This window comes from Protopterus annectens, chromosome 16.part0 (assembly GCF_019279795.1).
Source record: "Protopterus annectens isolate FY-2018-M chromosome 16.part0, PAN1.0, whole genome shotgun sequence".
In the NCBI taxonomy this organism is placed as follows: domain Eukaryota; kingdom Metazoa; phylum Chordata; order Ceratodontiformes; family Protopteridae; genus Protopterus; species Protopterus annectens.
In genome coordinates, this window is record NC_056750.1 from 879,859,872 (window position 1) to 879,883,570 (window position 23,699).

The 23,699-nt window shown below is 40.6% G+C and overlaps 1 protein-coding gene across 1 annotated transcript in view; it reads left to right on the plus strand.

Annotated features, from left to right (window-relative positions):
- LOC122790678 (zinc finger protein 845-like) overlaps nt 1-23,699 on the plus strand; it is a 368,884-nt gene that overhangs the window by 84,593 nt on the left and 260,592 nt on the right. Inside the window, exon 3 of the mRNA XM_044058201.1 lies at nt 17,302-17,428. Within this exon, the coding sequence (XP_043914136.1) occupies nt 17,302-17,428 (127 nt within the window). The remainder of the gene's footprint in view (nt 1-17,301; nt 17,429-23,699) is intronic.

A 23,699-nucleotide genomic window follows, 5' to 3' on the forward strand; every position in this document is an offset into this window, starting at 1 on the left:
ATATACCCATGGGTTCCTGAGTGAATGTATGTGCACTCCAGCCCAATGCTATGGATAATGAACGGATATACCCATGGGTTACTGAGTGAATGTATGTGTACTCCAACCCAGTGCCAAGAATAACTAACGGCTGTACCCATGGGGTACTGAGTGAATTCATGTGCACTCCAGCCGAGTGTCAGGGATAACTAACGGATATACCCATGGGTTACTGAGTGAATGTGTATGCACCCCAACCCAGTACCAAGAATAACTAATGGATATACCCATGGGTTACTGAGTGAATGCAGGTGCACTCCAGCCCAGTGCCAGGGATAACTAATGGATATACCCATGGGTTACTGAGTGAATGTATGTACACTCCAGCCCAATGCCATGGATAACTAACGGATATACCCATGGGTTACTGAGTGAATGTATGTGCACTCCAGCCCAGTGCCAGGGATAACTAACGGATATACCCATGGGTTACTGAGTGAATGTATGTACACTCCAGCCCAGTGCCATGGATAACTAATGGATATACCCATGGGTTACTGAGTGAATGTATGTACACTCCAGCCCAATGCCATGGATAACTAATGGCTGCACCCATGGGTTACTGAATGAATGCATGTGTACTCCAGCACAATGCCATGGATAACTAATGGATATACCCATGGGTTACTGAGTGAATGTATGTGCACTCCAGCCCAGTGCCATGGATAACTAACGGATATACCCATGGGTTACTGAGTGAATGTATGTGCACTCCAGCCCAGTGCCATGGATAACTAACGGATATACCCATGGGTTACTGAGTGAATGTATGTGCACTCCAGCCCAGTGCCAGGGATAACTAACGGCTGTACCCATGGGTTACTGAGTGAATGTATGTGCACTCCAGCCCAATGCCATGGATAACTAACGGCTGCACCCATGGGTTACTGAGTGAATGTATGTGCACTCCAGCCCAATGCCAGGGATAACTAATGGATATACCCATGGGTTACTGAGTGAATGTATGTACACTCCAGCCTAATACCATGGATAACTAATGGATATACCCATGGGTTACTGAGTGAATGCATGTGCACTCCAACCCAGTGCCAAGAATAACTAACGGATATACCCATGGGTTACTGAGTGAATGCATGTGCACTCCAACCCAGTGCCAAGAATAACTAACGGATATACCCATGGGTTACTGAGTGAATGTATGTGCACTCCAGCCCAGTGCCAGGGATAACTAACGGCTATACCCATGGGTTACTGAGTGAATGTATGTACACTCCAGCCCCGTGCCAGGGATAACTAACGGATATACCCATGGGTTACTGAGTGAATGTATGTACACTCCTGCCCAGTGCCGGGGATAACTAACGGATATACCCATGGGTTACTGAGTGAATGTATGTACACTCCAGCCCAGTGCCGGGGATAACTAACTGCTATACCCATGGGTTACTGAGTGAATGTATGTACACTCCAGCCCAGTGCCAGGGATAACTAACAGATATACCCATGGGTTACTGAGTGAATGTATGTACACTCCAGCCCAGTGCCAGGGATAACTAACGGATATACCCATGGGTTACTGGGCGAATGTATGTGCACTCCAGCCCCATGCCAGGGATAACTAACGGCTATACCCATGGGTTACTGAGTGAATGCATGTGCACTCCAACCCAGTGCCAAGAATAACTAACGGCTATACCCATGGGTTACTGAGTGAATGTATGTGCACTCCAGCCCCGTGCCAGGGATAACTAACGGCTATACCCATGGGTTACTGAGTGAATGTATGTACACTCCAGCCCAGTGCCGGGGATAACTAACTGCTATACCCATGGGGTACTGAGTGAATGTATGTGCACTCCAGCCCAGTGCCAGGGATAACTAACGGATATACCCATGGGTTACTGGGTGAGTGCATAGATGGCATGACAGTCTTTTTGATTAATATTGAGAGTCTAGTACCATGTGAGCACACACGTATGAAAGAAATGTTGTTCCTGTTTGTAACTGGAGGAAAAGGGAAATCAAATTTATTCATATAGATTTGATTAGCTAACTGGTTAGTACGCAGTGTGAATGCTGAATGACACTCTTTACCGCCAGTCAAACTTGCACATAATTTTTTCAGACTGTTCTGTAGCATTTGGGGGAGGGAGTGACACACTGACAAATCAAATAATAGGTTGATATTTAAGTCTTGTTAGCAAGTGCGTGTGCATGTGTGTGAGCATGTGTCTGTATGTGTGTGAGCATGTGTCTGTGTGTGTGTGTGTGTGTGTGTGTGTGTGTGTGTGTGTGTGTGTGTGTGTGAGAGTATGTGTGAGCGTATGTGAGTGTGTGTGTGTGTGTGTGTGTGTGTGTGTGTGTGTGTGTGTGTGTGTGTGTGTGTGTGTGTGTGTGTGAGACAGCATTTGCCTTTGAATGTTTTTGGTTTTTCACCATTTTGCATGAAGATTATGCATAGACAATGTATATTTCTTAAATATTTTAGAGCATGCTGTGATTTTGTTCTTTATATTTGAAGAATATTTATATGCATGCTATAGTCAAATTCCTAATGGAGAATCACTCTATTTAGCTCTGCTGTTTCTTTTATGTTACTTGTCTTTTTCATGTGTGTCCTGTATATTAGTCAATGCGTTATGTACAGACAATGCACAAAATAATTCTACAGGATAAGTACCACTGTTTTAAACACCAGAGGGAAAACAGTGCTGTTTTCACCATCGAAGAGTATTCTCAATGGGAAACAAACTTAAATGAAACTGCTGCATCCCTTAAGTTCTGCAAAGTATCATCCTCCAAATTGATTTTATACCATAGTGTTGTTCATAGGTTCCATAGGTGTGTACTAGGCTAATGACCCTGGGGCCTTTACAAGCCTAGCCATAGGATTACCCTGGCATAGTACCACCCAACCTTAGTTCCCAGTGCCTCTGTCGAGTAGAGCCACTGGTGTTATCCCGTGGTGAATTTTCTGTTTCCCATGCACTCATCAAGATTTCTCTTGAAGAGGGTCAGCGAGGTGCTCTGCTTGACATGTATGAAAAGTCTGTTCCATAGCATGGGCAGTCTCTGGGTTATGAACCTGTCTCTCCAGCATTTTCTGTTAATTGTGGTAATGAGGTTGAGGTCTCTGGAGCATGTGGTGCGGAGGGATTGGGATTTCTTTAGATGGAGAGTTTCTAACAGAGCTGGGTCAGACATGGCTTTGTAAGTCAAGCAGAGATCACCTCTAAGTAGGCGATATGAGACAGAGAATAGCTGGAGTTTTTTGAGTCTGTCCATATAGGACAAGTGTTTAAGGCCTAGGATCCTCTCTGTGAGTTAATCTTGTGGTCTCTCCAGTTGTTGCAGATGTCTAGTGAGGTACATGCCAAATGGGGCATTTACTCGATGATTGGCCTAATGAGGGAAGAGTAGAGGGAGCTAATGACGTCTTTCTTCCTGGATGCAAAACCCTTAGTAATGAGATGTGCCACATAGAAGGACTTTCTGACCACAGTGGCAATGTGGTGATCAAAAAAAGGTTGCTGTCAACCTGTGTTTTCAGATCTCTTATAACATCTTCTGTGTTCAGTGGACTACCATCAATGTGGTAATTCATGGGAACCGGGTTTTTGATGATGACACATTTTTTGGCACTGAGCTTAAGGCTATGGTTCTAACACCAGTCGTTGGTCACAGTGAGGCCGTTCTGTAAGATGTCAACATCACTTGGGGAGTTAATAATAGCTCCCAACTTGCAATCGTCTGCGAACTTTGTCAGCCAAAGTCCCTTTGTATTGGCCTGGACTTCAGAGACCAGACAGGAGAGGACCCAGGACTGAACCCTGCGGAACTCCACTTGTGACTAATCGGCAGTCTGACTTGGAGTCGGCTATTTTCACACTCTGGGTTCTATCTGTGAGCCATGTTGCAACCCACCTAGTGATATAGGGGTTGATGCCAAACTTAGTGAGTTTTTCTATGATTCCTTAGTGGGGAATGGTATCAAAAGCCTTGGCCAGATCAAGGTAGGCTGTATGAACTACCTTGCTTTCATCCACAGCTCTGGTAACTGACTGGCCAGATCAAGGTAGGCTGTATGAACCACCTTGCCTTCATCCACAGCTCTGGTAACTGACTCAAAGAAGTCAACCAAAATGAGCAGGCATGATCTACCTTTCACAAAACCAAACTGTGTGGGATCCAGAGTTTGGAGATTCCCTATATCCTTGTTTATTAGGTCCATGATGATACGTTCTATAGCCTTTTGCCTTTTGGCTGACTGAAAAAATTAATTTTGACTATGGTCCTAATAGGAACGTGGACAAGCCACTAACAATAATTACACCTTTGCTAATAGTTTAAAGAAACTAGGGGTCCTTATGGGTAAATTTAAAGCACTCGGTATCGACAATGAATACCTTTGAGAATGCCTAAATAAGGGTATTGTTCCTAAGGGTCTTAGAGTGCAAAAATACCCTAACAATATTGTTATGGGGTCGGACCTGTACAAAGAACTATTGGAAGTGTTTAATAATTTATAAACTTGTTTTTTTTAAATCAACTTGATGTTTCTTGGACATTGTTTTCCTCCTGCTTCCTCTACCTTTTGAGATTTTTTGTTTTGGTTGCTGTTTCAAAGGTTGGACTCCCTTGCTTATTGTGGTCTTGGTTACTTTTGGGAGACTATGGAGAGCATGGAGGCATCACCCCGATCTCCGAATGGAACGTGGAACGATATTGGAGAAAAACAAAAATTGGTTGGTCAATTATCCCAGTTGGTGGACTTACTCACTCCCATCAGTCAGTCATTGGCGGGCTTGTTATCAGGCGGCATTCCAGCCAATCAAGAGGCTATTAATAATAGCGGTAATGGTGTGGTGGCGTTAACGGAGAGACCGCAATTACCATTACAGGGTAGTAGCTCTTCTATGGCTAAGCATATGGCTACTTATGGAGATATTGGAATTTCGCGTTTGTTCCAGGACTCGGTGGGTGGAAGGATTGATTCCACGCTTTCTAGAGGCCAGAGGTCATATTCCGGTGGAGTTCGGTCTAAAGGTGACTGTGCCATTGTTAATAATGTTCCTGCTGGTGTTAGCAGGGACAGAAAACATTTTACTGTTTGGCTGACTGAAAAAATTAATTTTGACTGTGGTCCTGATAGCAACCGTGGACAAGCCACTAACAGTAATGACACCTTTGCTAATAGTTTAAAAAAACTAAGGGTCTTTATGGGTAAATTTAAAGCACTCAGTATCGACAAAGAATACCTTCAAGAATGCCTAAATAAGGGTATTGTTCCTAAGAGTCTTAGAGTGCAAAAATACCCTAACAATATTGTCATGGGGTCGGACTTGTACAAAGAACTGTTGGAAGTGTTTAATAATTTATAAACTTGTTTTTTTGGAAATCAAGTTGATGTTTCTCGGACATTGTTTTCCTCCTGCTTCCTCTACCTTTTGAGATTTTTTGTTTTGGTTGCTGTTTCAAAGGTTGGACTCCCTTGGTTGTTGTCATTCTATGGCTTTGCATATCAGACTCGTCAGGCTAATGGGGTGATATTTTCCAGGGTCTGTAGTCGCTCCTCCTTTGTGGAGAGGGATGACTGTAGCAGCCATTCTGCAGGGACAAAGGCTGAGGTGAGGCTGTGATTGAACAGGGCACGCAGGTGAGGTGCCAGTTCACTCTGTAGTTCATTTAGAACACAGCCAGGGATATTGTCAGGTCCCATACAAGCTGTATTCTTGACCTTGGACAGTGCTGTATTAACCTGTGCAGCAGTAATACTGGGTGCCTGACAATCTACATGTATTGTGATTGGTTCTTTGGGGGGGGAGTGGGGGGTAAAGTTGGCACTGAATCTGTCAGCCAGTATACAGGCAATATCTGTTGGCTCGGTATAGGAGGTACCATTGTGCAGTAGCTCAGAGCAAATACGGGTATTGCAATGGAGATTCTTTACTTAACTACAGAAGGCCTTGTGGTTGTCTTTACTATCTGCTGCATATCTGCTGCAGTTCTGTTTTCATTCCTAGCTTAAGAGAATTTGATGAGGGTTATCAACTTTTTGTTGAGGCAGATTAGGGAGTTTTTTCAGTCTTGGGACTTCACCTTATTCCGCATCAGTTTCCTACTTCTATTGTAGAGTTTGTTTATGGCAGGGGACCACCAGATTGGTTTAATTTTTTTGGAGGAGAGTATCTTGGTTCTATTGGGTATGGCGAGATCCATGCATTTGTGTACGTGTTCGTACAGTGCATTGGTGTATGATTCTGCAGTCACGCAACTATTCTCCATTTGCATGGGTGCTGTGAAGTTAGCCACCTCTGTTTTTAGGATCCCAAAGTTAGCTTTGGAGAAGTTTTTCATGGTGGTTACCTTTGCTGAGTGTGGGGGTGGGGGGGTGGGGGTGGGAGGGATATGTATTTCCAAGTTGATTAGTTTATGGTCGGGTCTAACGGGGGAAGAGCTGACTATTGGTGTAGAGCAACGATCGCCCATATTAGTAATGACCAGGCCAAGGATGTTGCTACCTCTAGTGGGGGTAAGAACAAGCTGGTCCAGGGCATTGGAATTAATGAACTCCAGGAAACATTGGGCAAGTGTATTGGTACATTGAGTAGTTTACCCAGTTAATGGAGGGGTAGTTGAAGTCGCCTAGTAAGAGAGTGTTAGGTTGGACCGTAATATTCTCCAGGGTGCTTAGGAAGGTAGAGTGGGAGTCTTGGTATATGGTTGGGGACCTATAGCAGGCTATGACCTGAATCGCTGTCTTACCCAGTGTTAGCTGCACCTGAAGCATCTCAGATGCATTATGTTGAGCTACCAGTCTGGAGATGTGCGCATCCTTTATGAATATGGAAACACCACTACCTTTGGAGCTTCGGACTAAGTTCTGGGGCCGAAAGATGTGGAATGAGTTATAGCCTGGTAGTGCAGGGGTGCTTTCTGCTGCCTTGAACCAGGTCTCTGTTACAGCACAAATGTCGATGTTCTCCATTTTAAGGAGTGCCTTGAGCGAGTGCATTTTGAGATTTGGACTTTTAGCGTTGAGCGACATGACCCTCAGATTGCATTTGTTTATAGCTGTTACAATGGTAATTTGGTCTTTGGAACATCACCTAAAAAAGGCACTATAGGGGTGGCAAGAGCCTTGGCCAGTATCCGGAAGCCCAGGGGTGACACATGCAGGCTATCTCTGGCAAAGCATCGAGGTCTATCAGTCATGTCATCCCAGGCAGACAGATACTGGATCCCCTTAGAATGACACCAGAAACTTAGCCAATTGGTTGAAATCAATCATTTTCTGCTTGTACTGTGGTATCATTCTGAGTGATGGTAGGATGCTGCTCAGGACTAGGGTCATACCTGCCTGGGCTACATAATCCGAGAGCTCCTCCATGTCTCTTTTCTTGTAGTCCAGAGAGGTACGTCTCAGGTCAGTCACACCCACATGTACAATGACAGAGTCATATTTGTACCTGTTGTTGATGGACCAGAGTGCATGTGTTATATGGTGGATCCTGGCACCTGACAGGCAGCTGACTGTTATTCTCCTTATTCAACCTAGTGAGTGGGACATCAGTGTGCCTCAGTATCGAGTCGCCTATGGCTAGTGTGTTGGGCATGTTGTTTTGCCTTAGGGGCTGTGGTTGAGTGGCACACTGTTTAGGAGAGTTATATGTCTCGTGATTAGTGTTGTGTTGTGGTGGTCAAGTGCGTATCTGCCTTGCCAGGTCTTGGCTGGAGAGTGCGTGGCTTCCAGTTTGGATATATAAGTGCATCTCTTGCAAGTCTGAGTGTTGGAAGGTAAGTGGAGTGGGTTGTCGGTGTATATGAAGCAGTTGCTACATTGCCTCAGGATGCCCAAGCTCACAAGGTTAATAGGAGAAAGCTCAGGGAACTGACCTTTAGACATTTCTTGATAATAAGTACTAGATGTGTTTCCTTGTAGAATGTTTAGTGCTGATAGCACTTGTGTGCTACAATAATTGCTACAAGAAGACTGGTAAAGTGCTAGACTAATAAGATAGTATAAGTGCAGCAGAGGAGAGAACTAGTAGATCTAAGGGAAAAATTGAAGAGCAGGCTCTGGCACCACTCAGAAGCTGGATGCAAGTCTGTATCTAGACTAGACTAGTTACAGGAAAGGCAGGAAACAAGAGCAAATGTGGACTTTTAAACCAGAAAGTTGAGAGAAATGGAAAAACTGTCCAAATGGCCAATAAACTACAATTTCTGGGCCAGAAACCACTCCTCTTGTGGTAGATAGGCTACCTAGTACTTACCACTCCCACTGATAAGCTAGAAGGCTTCCCTCCAACACAGAAAGGCTTGGGGGGGGGGGGCTCAGGAACTTCAAACAGTCCTTTATACAGCAAATCTATATCTGGACTAGACTGGTTACAGGAAAGGGGGGATACAAGTGCAAATGCGGGCTTTTAAATCAGAAAGTTGAGAGAGATGGAAAAATTGCCCAAACGCCCAATAACTACAATTTCTGGGCCCAGAAACCACTCCTTATGTGGTAGATAGTTACCTAGTGCTTACCACTCCCACTGATGTTCCATGCTATGCATAATTCATTGTTATACCATTGTTTTATATGCCCCATGCTATAAATAATTCATTGTTGTACCATAGTTTAATTTGCCCCATACTGTGTATAATTCATTGTTATACCATTGTTTTATATGCCCCATGCTATAAATAATTCATTGTTGTACCATAGTTTAATTTGCCCCATGCTATGCATAATTCATTGTTATACCATTCTTTTATATGCCCCATGCTATAAATAATTCATTGTTGTACCATAGTTTAATTTGCCCCATGCTGTGTATAATTCATTGTTATACCATTGTTTTATATGCCCCATGCTATAAATAATTCATTGTTGTACCATAGTTTGATATGCCCCATGCTGTGTATAATTTGTTATTATGTCATACTTTTGTATGCCTCTTGCTATGTATAATTCATTGTTAATAGCATAGTTTTCCATGCCCCATCTTATGTATAATTCATTGTTATATCATAATGCTGCATGATTCATGTTATGTATAATTCATTATGCCATAGTTTTCCATGCCCCATCTTATGTATAATTCATTGTTATATCATAATGCTGCATGATTCATGTTATGTATAATTCATTATGCCATAGTTTTCCATGCCCCATCTTATGTATAATTCATTGTTATATCATAATGCTGCATGATTCATGTTATGTATAATTCATTATGCCATAGTTTTGTATGTCCCATGTTATGTATAATTCATTGTTATATCATAATGCTGTATGATTCATGTTATGTATAGGTTCATAGGTTCATAGGTTCATACTAGGCTATCTGCCCAAGGGCATTTATAAGCCTAGCCCATAGTTATTTGGCTTTCGCCACACCTTTAGTTTGAATAAAACTATGCCTATTATTTTGCTGTGCCTCTGTCAAGCAGTGACACTGAAGTAATCCCTGGGGTATATCTGCGATCCCCCATCCATTGGTCAAGATTCCTCTTGAACAAGGCCAGCGAGGTGCTCTGCCTCACATGTACCGGGATTTTGTTCCACAGCATAGGGAGTCTCTGGGTGATGAATCTGTCCCTCCAGCACGTTCTATTAATAACCGTGTCAAGGTTTAAGTCTCCCGCCCTTGTGGTTCTGAGGGATCTAGATTTTTTGAGGTGAAGCATATTCATCAAATCTGGGTTTGACATGGCCTTATGTGTCAGGCACAGGTCACCTCTGAGCAAGCGGTATGAGACTGAATAGAGCTGGAGTTCTTTCAGTCAGGCAGCATAAGACATATTTTTGAGACCCTTTATCCTTTTGGTGAGGAACTTTTGGGGCCTTTCCAGCTGCTGCAGGTGTCGGGTCAGATACATTCCGAATGGGGCATTGTACTCAATCATAGGTCTAATGAGTGATGAGTACAGGGGGACGATGACCTCCCTTGATCTAGATGTGAATCCCTTCATGATCAGGTGGGCAATGTAGAAGGTTTTCCTAACCACTTTAGCAACATGAGTGTCAAACGAAAGGCTACTGTCAACCTGGGTCCCCAGATCCCTGATGACTTCTTCTGTGCTCAGTGGATTGCCACCTATATGGTAGCTAGGGGTAACCTTGTTTTTCCCGAAGGGTATGACTATGCATTTCTTGGCATTTAACTTTAGGCCATGGCTCTGGCACCAGTTATCCGTTTCTGTGAGGCCCTTCTGAAGGATATCTGTGTCAGATGTGTTTTCGACTATGGCGCCCAGTTTGCAGTCATCTGCAAACTTTGTCAGCCATAACCCTCCTGTGTTTGCTTGTACTTCAGAAAAGTAGATGCCGAACAAGAGTGGACCCAGGACCAATTCATTATGCCATAGTTTTCCATGCCCCATCTTATGTATAATTCATTGTTATATCATAATGCTGCATGATTCATGTTATGTATAATTCATTATGCCATAGTTTTCCATGCCCCATCTTATGTATAATTCATTGTTATATCATAATGCTGCATGATTCATGTTATGTATAATTCATTATGCCATAGTTTTCCATGCCCCATCTTATGTATAATTCATTGTTATATCATAATGCTGCATGATTCATGTTATGTATAATTCATTATGCCATAGTTTTCCATGCCACATCTTATGTATAATTTATTGTTATATCATAATGCTGTATGATTCATGTTATGTATAATTCATTATGCCAAAGTTTTGTATGTCCCATGTTATGTGTAATTCACTGTTATAGAATCCTCTCAACCTTTTAGTGTAAGAAATCTGGAAAATGCTTAAAATAATGTGAGAGCGAAAGCTCAAAAATAGGATCAGATTTTAAATGTTGCTCTTATAAACTTAGAAAGTTGCTAGAATAACCGGATTTGTGTTAGCATATATCTTCTGAAGGATGTGATTGAAACTTAAATTTTATGTCATTATGCTCAGTATTTGCCAGAAAACCAGAAATTTTATAAGTAACAGGTCAAACGTATGAGACAAAAATCTGGACATTCTGAAAAAATCTGGACAGTTGAGAGGTCTGTTGTTATACTATACTGAAGTATGCCCATGCTATGTATAATTCATTGTTATACCATAGTTTTATATGCCCCATGCTATGTATAATTCATTGTTATACCATAGTTTTATATGCCCCATGCTATGTATAATTCATTGTTAAACCGTAGTTTTATATGCCCCATGCTATGTATAATTCGTTGTTATATACCATAGTTTTGTATGTCCCATCCTTGTATAATTCATTGTTATACCATAGTGTTGTATACTCTGTGCTATATATAATTAATTGTTATATTTTACATGCTATGTATAATTTGTTGTTATATACCATAGTTTTGTATGTCCTATCCTTGTATAATTCATTGTTATACCATAGTGTTGTATACTCTGTGCTATATATAATTCATTGTTATATTCTCCATGCTACATATAATTTGTTGTTATGCCATAGTTTTGTATGTCCCATCCTATGTATAATTCATGGTTATACCATAGTTTTATATGCCCCATGCTATGTATAATTCATGGTTATACCATAGTTTTATATGCTCCATGTTATGTATAATTCATTGTTATACCATAGTTTTATATGCCCCATGCTATGTATAATTCATGGCTATACCATAGTGTTGTAAGCTCCATGCTATGTATAATTAATTCTCACTGCCTCTCCCACCACCACATTGCTGCAGTTTATCACTAGTGTGCTTCACATGTGGTATTGAGAAATATTTGTTTTTGCATTACCTCTCTCACAATTATTACTCTTGCCCTAGAGCATCAGCTTCCCTTCTACCTCTAATTTGGCCTACACCTGTACTTCTTTCCGTCACTGTGGGGTGGGGTGGGGGATATGTATTTCCAAGGTGATTAGTTTATGGTTGGGTCTAACCGGGGAAGAGCTGACTATTGGTGTAGAGCAACGATCGCCCATATTAGTAATGACCAGGCCAAGGATGTTGCTACCTCTAGTGGGGGTAAGAACAAGCTGGTCCAGGGCATTGGAATTAATGAACTCCAGGAAACATTGGGCAAGTGTATTGGTACATTGAGTAGTTTACCCAATTAATGGAGGGGTAGTTGAAGTCACCTAGTAAGAGAGTGTTAGGTTGGACCGTAATATTCTCCAGGGTGCTTAGGAAGGTAGAATGGGAGTCTTGGGATATGGTTGGGGACCTATAGCAGGCTATGACCTGAATCGCTGTCTTACCCAGTGTTAGCTGCACCTGAAGCATCTCTGATGCATTATGTTGAGCTACCAGTCTGGGAGATGTGCGCACCCTTTATGAATATGGAAACACCACTACCTTTGGAGCTTCGGTCTAAGTTCTGGGGCCGAAAGATGTGGAATGAGTTATAGCCTGGTAGTGCAGGGGTGCTTTCTGCTGCCTTGAACCAGGTCTCTGTTACAGCACAAATGTCGATGTTCTCTATTTTAAGGAGTGCCTTGAGCGAGTGCATTTTGAGATTTGGACTTTTAGCGTTGAGCGACATGACCCTCAGATTGCATTTGTTTATAGCTGTTACAATGGTAATTTGGTCTTTGGAACATCACCTAAAAAAGGCACTATAGGGGTGGCAAGAGCCTTGGCCAGTATCCGGAAGCCCAGGGGTGACACATGCAGGCTATCTCTGGCAAAGCATCGAGGTCTATCAATCATGTCATCCGAGGCAGACAGATACTGGATCCCCTTAGAATGACACCAGAAACTTAGCCAATTGTTGAAATCAATAATTTTCTGCTTGTACTGTGGTATCATTCTGAGTGATTGTAGGATGCTGCTCAGGACTAGGGTCATACCTGCCTGGGCTACATAATCCGAGAGCTCCTCCATGTCTCTTTTCTTGTAGTCCAGAGAGGTACGTCTCAGGTCAGTCACACTCACATGTACAATGACAGAGTCATATTTGTACCTGTTGTTGATGGACCTGAGTGCATGTGTTATATGGTGGATCCTGGCACCTGACAGGCAGCTGACTGTTATTCTCCTTATTCAACCTAGTGAGTGGGACATCAGTGTGCCTCAGTACCGAGTCACCTATGACTGGTGTGTTGGGCATGTTGTTTTGCCTTAGGGGCTTTGGTTGAGTGGCACACTGTTTAGGAGAGTTGTGTGTCTCGTGATTAGTGTTGTATTGCGGTGGTCAAGTGCATATCTGCCTTGCCAGGTCTTGGCTGGAGAGTGCGTGGCTTCCAGTTTGGATATATAAGTGCATCTCTTGCAAGTCTGAGTGTTGGAAGGTAAGTGGAGAGGGTTGTCGGTGTATATGAAGCAGTTGCTACATTGCCTCAGGATGCCCAAGCTCACAAGGTTAATAGGAGAAAGCTCAGGGAACTGACCTTTAGACATTCCTTGTTAATATGTACTAGATGTGTTTCCTTGTAGAATGTTTAGTGCTGATAGCACTTGTGTGCTACAATAATTGCTACAAGAAGACTGGTAAAGTGCTAGACTAATAAGATAGTATAAGTGCAGCAGAGGAGAGAACTAGTAGATCTAAGGGAAAAATTGAAGAGCAGGTTCTGGCACCACTCAGAAGCTGGATGCAAGTCTGTATCTGGACTAGACTAGTTACAGGAAAGGCAGGAAACAAGAGCAAATGTGGACTTTTAAACCAGAAAGTTGAGAGAAATGGAAAAACTGTCCAAATGGCCAATAAACTACAATTTCTGGGCCAGAAACCACTCCTCTTGTGGTAGATAGGCTACCTAGTGCTTACCACTCCCACTGATAAGCTAGAAGGCTTCCCTCCAACACAGAAAGGCTTGGGGGGGGGGGCTCAGGAACTTCAAACAGTCCTTTATACAGCAAATCTATATCTGGACTAGACTGGTTACAGGAAAGGGGGGATGCAAGTGCAAATGCGGGCTTTTAAATCAGAAAGTTGAGAGAGATGGAAAAATTGCCCAAACGCCCAATAACTACAATTTCCGGGCCCAGAAACCACTCCTTATGTGGTAGATAGTTACCTAGTGCTTACCACTCCCACTGATGCTCCATGCCATGCATAATCCATTGTTATACCATTGTTTTATATGCCCCATGCTATAAATAATTAATTGTTGTACCATAGTTTAATTTGCCCCATACTGTGTATAATTCATTGTTATACCATTGTTTTATATGCCCCATGCTATAAATAATTCATTGTTGTACCATAGTTTAATTTGCCCCATGCTATACATAATTCATTGTTATACCATTGTTTTATATGCCCCATGCTATAAATAATTCATTATTGTACCATAGTTTAATTTGCCCCATACTGTGTATAATTCATTGTTATACCATTGTTTTATATGCCCCATGCTATAAATAATTCATTGTTGTACCATAGTTTAATTTGCCCCATGCTGTGTATAATTCATTGTTATACCATTGTTTTATATGCCCCATGCTATAAATAATTCATTGTTGTACCATAGTTTGATATGCCCCATGCTGTGTATAATTTGTTATTATGTCATACTTTTGTATGCCTCTTGCTATGTATAATTCATTGTTAATAGCATAGTTTTCCATGCCCCATCTTATGTATAATTCATTGTTATATCATAATGCTGCATGATTCATGTTATGTATAATTCATTATGCCATAGTTTTCCATGCCCCATCTTATGTATAATTCATTGTTATATCATAATGCTGCATGATTCATGTTATGTATAATTCATTATGCCATAGTTTTCCATGCCACATCTTATGTATAATTTATTGTTATATCATAATGCTGTATGATTCATGTTATGTATAATTCATTATGCCAAAGTTTTGTATGTCCCATGTTATGTGTAATTCATTGTTATAGAATCCTCTCAACCTTTTAGTGTAAGAAATCTGGAAAATGCTTAAATAATGTGAGAGCGAAAGCTAAAAATAGGATCAGATTTTAAATATTGCTCTTATAAACTTAGAAAGTTGCTAGAATAACCGGATTTGTGTTAGCATATATCTTCTGAAGGATGTGGTGATTGAAACTTAAATTTTATGTCAGTATGCTCAGTATTTGCCAGAAAACCAGAAATTTTATAAGAAACAGGTCAAACATATGAGACAAAAAGCTGGACATTCTGAAAATATCTGGACAGTTGAGAGGTATGTTGTTATACTATAGTGAAGTATGCCCCATACTATGTATAATTCATTGTTATATACCATAGTTTTATATGCCCCATGCTATGTATAATTCATTGTTATACCATAGTTTTATATGCCCCATGCTATGTATAATTCATTGTTATACCATAGTTTTATATGCCCCATGCTATGTATAATTCGTTGTTATATACCATAGTTTTGTATGTCCCATCCTTGTATAATTCATTGTTATACCATAGTGTTGTATAGTCTGTGCTATATATAATTCATTGTTATATTTTACATGCTATGTATAATTCGTTGTTATATACCATAGTTTTGTATGTCCCATCCTTGTATAATTCATTGTTATACCATAGTGTTGTATACTCTGTGCTATATATAATTCATTGTTATATTCTCCATGCTACGTATAATTCGTTGCTATGCCATAGTTTTATATGCCCCATGCTATGTATAATTCATGGTTATACCATAGTTTTATATGCCCCATGCTATGTATAATTCATGGTTATACCATAGTTTTATATGCCCCATGCTATGTATAATTCATGGTTATACCATAGTTTTATATGCCCCATGCTATGTATAATTCATGGTTATACCATAGTTTTATATGCCCCATGCTATGTATAATTCATGGCTATACCATAGTGTTGTAAGCTCCATGCTATGTATAATTAATTCTCACTGCCTCTCCCACCACCATATTGCTGCAGTTTATCACTAGTGTGCTTCACATGTGGTATTGAGAAATATTTGTTTTTGCATTACCTCTCTCACGACTTTTACTCTTGCCCTAGAGCATCAGCTTCCCTTCTACCTCTTTCTCATTTGGCCTCCACTTCTTTCCGTCACTGTCCACTGAATTCAGTTTCTCAGCTATTCCTTAGCCCTTTCGTTAAGCCAGACCACTCAGTCTTCCACTTTCCAGTACCTAGCTTTCTCCTCCTGCATCCTGACTGTTTTCTAAAAGATTTCTCATAACCTTCCTACCCAGTGCTCTGAGGTTATTCTTTTCTATTTACATCCAAAGCTGTGTTCCAATAGATTCTCCAACCATATTATAACCTTCATGTACAACTTGTTGCCTGTAGTTTTAGGCTTGCACCCTGAATGCGGCGCTTCACTCTCACAGGCTCCCTTCCTTTTTCCTGTTGCTCTGCTCCTCGGATTCGTCATCCAGTCCTAATCGTGTTTCCTTAACATGTATTTTATTCAGTTTTCTACCTTTCACTGTGGTAATGAGAAAGAAGGCTGGTTTTCAGCTCAGAACATGCAAGAGTTCATACATATGCAAAAGGGAAGGCAGACTTGAGTTCTTTTACTTCTTAATACCTCAGCTAGCAAATGTCGAACTTTGTCTTATAGTTTAGAACTGTAGCCTCATGCCAGTCCTGCCTCACTCTCAGTTCAGCTGTTAGGTTATATCACCTGTAGCGAGCCTCTGGCTTTTTCCCACTTGCTTATCTCCCAGTACCAGTGAATACCTTGGGCTCAGCTACGTGCAGTTTAGCTGTCTGTCCTTACATTCTTTTGTTCCTCTTTCTTGGACCAACACACAGCAGCCAACAGTTAAGAGAACTTAAAATCCCCAACACAAATTTGCTGCTGTACTCATCGTTTAACTGCTGGTGTTTTGCTCTTTTCTTTCTCCGTTTATAAAGCTCAACCTCCCAGATGACTGCAGATTAGTGCACTGCCTACCTTCTCTTCCTTCTGCATTTGTGTTTTAGGAACTCAAAACATTCTTGAATCTGCTAGCATTTCCCTTTAAGGATACTGTGTGTGTCTGTGTGTCTGTGTAGATAGATGTAATTATATGTATGGATGCCAGACCTAAGAGCTTAATGTTTAACAGGGTTGGGAGGGTGGCCTAATGGTTAAGGTGTTTGCCTTACAAACACAAGGTGCAGGGTTTGAGTCTTGCAAGGGATAATTAGCTAGGCTTAAAATGGCTCGCAAGGGCAGTTAGCTTAGTACTAGTCTATGAACCTATGTCCTCCATTTACTCATGAAAGTGAAAGGTGGTACATTTGCTCTTGACTAATGTTTCACCATTGCCACTCTTGTAACATAACTATACCTCTAGTAACATATGTCAGTGTTTCCCATCAAAAAAACTGTAGATTTTATGCTGTATGTGTTAAAAAAAAAGTTTGAAACACACACACTGTCTCCTTTTCAGGCACCAGAAATGTTTGAGGATGTTGCTGTCACTTTCTCAGAAGAAGAGTGGAAGATGTTAACAAAACAAGACAAGGAGCTTCACAGAAACGTGATGATGCAGAACTATGAGACCTTGGTATCAGTCGGTAAGTGTAGTCCTATCTCAGGAAGTGAGATCTTTTTTAACAGTTATGAATGTTTTGTTAAAATACTGTGTCAAGATGCTTATTTGTTAACAAGGTAAGTGAACCTGTCTTCTGCAAGCCCTCTTCAGTTACAAGAACAAAGTTCTATAAAAATAAAGGGGTTATTTATAAAATTAATTGAACTAACATATTTTTGGGATGCAGAAGGAAGATGGAATATGGGAAGAAACCTCACAGAAGTACAAATACCATAATAATCTATAAAAACACTTCTAACAGTTGGCTCAGTTAGTTAGATATCTTGGCCCATATGTAGACAGTAATCTGTTGTTCAACCAACAACTAGCCAAGATAGTAAGAACTTCATTCTATGTTGCCCAACTGATATGCAAGGGTATGGCATCCAGGTCCTAGGAAGTAACACTACCACTCTAGTCAGCCCTTATCAGACGCATCATTGAATACAGTGCCCCCTTTGGCATATACCTAGCCAGGCACTTGCAATAGTTGGAACGCCCTCAAAGGTTCGTCACTAGGAGAATCCAGTGTATGAATACCCTGTCCTACTCAGATTGCCTTAAGGTCCAATCTCTGTACTCAGTCTGGTACAGGTTACTGAGAGGCGATCTATGCCTAGCATATAAAGTGTCCTTGAATCCAGCTCTGATAGATTTCTTGCAAATCTGCAAAATAAACAACACCATAAACACTAGATCCAAGTACCTGAACTTTGTCTGCAAAGTTTCTAGCTTCTCATCCAACAATCAAGGTTTCGATTTAATAGGGTCAGGGATGAACTCTGCCCCATCTGGACGGGGAGCTTATTTCATAGTGTGGGGATCCTTTGAGATGTATATCAGTCTCTCCAGCATGTTCTATTTATTTCAAAGCAAGGTTCAGGTCCTTGGATGTGGTGTTTCTCGCGTTTTTTTTGTTTTGCAGATGTGAAGACATCCATTAGAGGTGGTTATGAGAATGTCTTATATGCCAGTCATAGATAGCCTCTCAGTAACCTGTAGGAGACTGAGTACAGAGATATGGCCTTAAGGCAGTCTATGTAGGACAGGGAATTCATACTCTGGATTTTCCTGGTGAGGAACATTTGAGGGCATTCGGTCTGTTGCAACTGCTGGGTTAGGTACATGTCAATGGCAAATTGTACTCAATGGTGAGTCTGATAAGGGCTGAGTAGAGTGGTACTATAACTTCCTTGGACCTGGATGCCATACCCTTGCTTATGAGTTGGGTGACATAGAATGAGTTACTTGTTATCTTGGCTACATATTGGTCAGATAGACCCAGTAGTTAAGGATCTACACATGTTCCCAAATCCATAACTAGCCTTAAGGGTGTTTTATCAATGGATTAATTAGCTTGGGTGGAAGATTTCCCAAAGGGCACTGTAAAGCATTTCTTCACATTGACTGTTACCAAAGCCCAGGGGCGGCTCGTGGCATCGGGCTGCCGGACTGCAGCCCCCTCAGCTAGACAGCTGAGTACTTAGTTTATTTTTTTTTATGTAAAAAAAAAAAAAAAAAATGAAATCTGTTCTTTAACTTTAAATTTCGAGTCCGACTAAATTACGCATGCGCATTGGCGCTTCTATCGCAACTCCGAACAGCGTTTTTTTAAGTCTTGCTGCAATGTTTTCATTGCAGCCCGGAGGAGCTTAAGGCATCATTGTGATGCCCAGAACTCCCAGAAGTCTATCGGTTGAGACACAAACCGCATAGACATGGAAGGGGCTCGGACTGCGACGTCCGCAGGCACGTCATGACGTGCTTGCTGGGCAAATGCTGCTGATTGGTTGTCGCTCTCTTCCTGGGCTTTATGTCCTGGGAAAAGAGCGAGAATCAGTTAGTCGGTTTTTGGCGTTGGACCTAGTAGTGACCTTTTTTTTCCCTGCTGCTTAAACAGTACAAAAAAAACATTTTTTTTAATTTTTTGGCACAACAAGAAGAGAGAAGAAGAGTGCGAGGCAACAACAACTGTGGTGGACCTGGTGGATTTATTATTGCTGCTTCAGTGCTTCCCTGCTGCTTTTTTCATCAGGCTGTTCTGGAATCAACAGGTGAGTTATTTACTATTTATTTCATTACTTATTAATCCCATGCATTGTAAAATATATATTAGATATTTTAGTATTATTATTGTATCACCTCATTGCTATGTCAGACTGTTTTAGATAAATGTATAAAAGCTATGTTATGATTTTATTTATTATTTATACACAGGTTGACAGCTATGGTGAGAACTGAATTCACTGAATATGTTTGGGGGCTGTATTCCCCATTACTGGCTTTGTCTATGTGATTTTTGCTTAGAGGTTGAGAACTATGGAACTGAATTCACTGAATATGTTTGGGGGCTGTATTCCCCATTACTGGCTTTGTCTATGTGATTTTTGCTTAGAGGTTGAAAACTATGGAACTGAATTCGCTAAATATGTTTGGGGGCTGTTTTCCCCCATTATTGGTTTTGTTTAGGTGTTTGTGCTAAGAGGTTGACAGCTATGGTGAGAACCAAATTCACTAAATGGTAGCCATTTAAGTTTAAGTCTTCCTCACTTTCACAAAGCAGATGATTTGACATAGTGGTATATTGTACTGACTGTTTTGCACAGGGTCCTGGGTTCAATACTTGGCAATAAAATGTATGGTGGTAACACAGCATTTTATTCTAGCAATTTTCCAACATTATACAAGCAATGTTTAAAATGTGTGCCGTTTTTTTTGGCTTTTGCCCCCCCCCCCCAATAAATTTTGGCTTTTTCCAGATTTCTTGTGCTGCAAAGCATCAGCGGCCTTAGGTCAGCTAGTAACCTAGGCAAAAAGGCTCCACAGCGCCCCCCACACCATCCAGGTGCCCCCAACCTGGTCTACCTACACCAAATAAAAATACTGGAAAAGTGCCCCTGCTACAGCGGCGCCCTAGCCGGCCGCCTAGTTGGCCTATTCCTAAGGCCGGCCATGCTGCAAAGTTCAGAGATATAGCTGAGTGTCAAGTAGACTTTACAAGAAGCTGAGAGCTGCAGGGAACAAAAGTTTACTGCTGCTTATGCTAAGCTTGCTTGCATTGTTAATAGCACAACAGGTAAGGTACATGCAGAAGGCTGTGGGTTCTACTCCCACAGTAGATGTATTGCTTCCACTGTACTGTGTTATAAAGGGGGTGGATGCTGCAGTCCTTCTTGGCGAAGATACCTAGTAACTATGAACCTGCTATCAGTTTGCTATCCATTCCCTATTGCAATATTACTAGCTTATCATGTTTTTTTAATGCAACATAGGCAATTTATTCCTCAAGGGCAATGGGCACTTTATTTGTAGATGAAACAATGAAATATAAAGTTGCTTGATAGCAGCAACCTCTTCATTAGTTACAGATTTCCTTAATGTGGAATTATTTAGATGACTTTTACTTCAGAGATTGTGCATATTTACTGATACTGGTGGATTGTAGAAGTTTGAGTAGACTTTTATGATGGAAATGTTCTGAATTGGGCAGTTTTGTTATTATTTATGCATGCATTTTGTTTCATTGTTTACTGGAAAAAAATTCTGAATTGGGCAGTTTTGTCATTATTGGTGCATGCATTTTGTTTCATTGATAACTGGAAAAATGTTAAAAACAATAAATTTAAACGTCCTCTAACAACTGTATTGTATTGTATTGTATAAGGAATATAATTTAATACAATCAGGAAGGTGTATCAAAGAGCACATGTATGTTTCATGTGCAAGGGGCCTATGATTTGAAATCAGCCCAAAGTTTAATCTTTATCTGCCACTGGCAAAATGTATTTTCTTTGAATGTGGGTTTCAATGCTGTTTCAATGAATGTGAGTTTCAAGGGCAGAGAAGTTTTAATGCTAAGTCTGTTTTCATTGTGAGACTGCATTGCTTTGTTTAGCAGATGTCTTAGTTTTGTGCTGTAAAATGCAAAATAAAACTTTCAAATGAAGTCCAAATCATTGTAGAATTAAAGCAGTATGCACATTAGTGTTTATGGTAAATGGAGTGAAATAGCCAAGTAATGGTTCATTGGAATGGCTGCATGGGGGGGAGGCTCCATTTGAGCATGATTTTGTGGGGGGGAAAGAAAGCAAACTCAAAGACAGCCCTGGCTGAACTATACATCTCAACTGTCCAGATTTTCACAGAATTAATAGATGTTTGTTTCTTATTTTTGGTTTGTTCCTCATAAAATTTGTGGTCTTCTGGCAAATCATTTAGGAATTAAGTCACTAAATAATGACAAACACTGAGTTTCAGACTTCATAACCTTCAGAAAAATTAATGCTAAAGCAAGACCTGTTCTATTCTATCAATTGTCTCAGTTTATACAAGAGCAATTTGTAGTACTGTTTATATGTTCCCCCAATATATTTGGCCTTGTCCAGATTTCCTGCATTAACAGGTTGAGAGGTACGTGCAAATAAATTGCTTTATAGAATAAAGCATATCCAAACCTCTCCCTGATTTTACCTCAAAATGTTGCTCTTCCCTAATAATCCCTCTGGAAAATAGCAATTTTGGAAGAAAACGTGGTGGGTTTTAATAATCAGAGTTATAGATTACCTTTATTTCAGAAATGCATGTAGATTATTTTATTTTGTCAGCTGCTTAAGTTAGCAGTACTAATATTAAAAAGTGTCCCTTCTTTGACAGGCTCCCAGCTGTATTGTGTGGCAATTTTATATTTTTGCATCACATTTTTGGTCCATTTTTCATAAAATTGTGTTTTTTTTGGCAAATTAGTGGCAAATCATTAAAGACTGAAGTCTGAAAATAATGACAGACATTTCAGTTTCAGATTTTATACCCTTCAGAAAATTCATACTAATGCAAGACCTACTATTCTATTATCTTTCTAAGTTTATAAGAGCAATATCTAAAATTGTCCCTATTTTTGGGCCTTTGTCCCACTTCTGTGTATGGCTTTGTCCAGATGTCTTGCTCTGAGGTTGAGAGGTATGACAAATGTGTCAGGGCCATCACAGTCAGACAGAGATATTTCAAATTGTGACATACTTATTGCAACCCACTCCTCCATGTAGTGACTCTGGATGTGTTCAAGCAAGGCAAGTAGCAGTTATACAGTGTAAATGTGCAGAGTATCCCCCTATCCAAGGTAGACACAAGTACTACAGTGGCTTTCCATCTGTCCTTGATTTTGCAGAATGTTCTGGTTTCTGTCATATTTTTATACTGTTGAGTTATGCTTATTATTATTCAGAAAGTGCCTGTTGCTCTGTGTTTAAGTAGCAATGCTTTAATGACCATCAGGTAAGCTTGTCTGAGATTGTAAGATGCAAGTAAGCTTTAATAAGCATACTGTTAAAGAACTGCCAACATTGAAAGCCTTTCTGTTGTTGCCATGCAGAAAATACTTACATAACTAGATAACGTGTAAGCCTTGGGTATTGAAATACATATGACAGTATTTGTAATAAAGGACATGATTACAGTATTTTAAAAAGCTCATTACATTAGTTGGAGACTTGCAGTCATCTTTGCAGGCTTTAGCTGTAAACTAAACAGAATGCCAATCTATCTTATGTGTATCTATCTTATGTATCTTGAGCTTGTTTCTTGTTTGCCTTTCATTTTTTACTTTGATCATGTTTTCCCCATGAAACAAGAAGACAGTTGTTGTCAGGCAGCAGGTCTTTTTTAGATAAGAAACATTTTTACAAGTGGGGGTATCACAGAGATTGCTACTTTCAGCATGTTACTTGATACTTTAACAAAGCTGAATATAAATTATAAGTAGAACTGCAGTGCAAGGAGAAGTGGTTTGAGTTGAGTGCTGCTTGTTTTTCTTATACTTGATTTTGACTGCCATTCCAGTAATGTATTTAAAAAGTAATTTATTTTTTCATGCCTCACACCCTTTTTGTTTCCATCTAGATATTATGTAAGCTATCATGCAGCCAATGCATTGAAATATTTTTTTCTTCTACACTTCATTTTGTCTTGATTGGACTCTCATAATGATGGTTTGACACCCAGGACAGCGTATTTAATTAAAGTTACAGTTTTTGTGGTTTTGAGCATAGCACCACCCCTTTCTAGTTGACCACACCCCTTCTCATTGACCCCCCCACCCATTCAGCTGTCTCCTGCAGCCCCCCTTTGATTTGAAGTCACCAGCCGCCACTGCCAAAGTCACAGTAAAACTCATTTGTTTCTGTTAGATCCTTTTGTAGGATAGGGCCTTTCACATTATCCTTGACCTCTGAGAATTAGATGCCAAACAGCACCCTGCC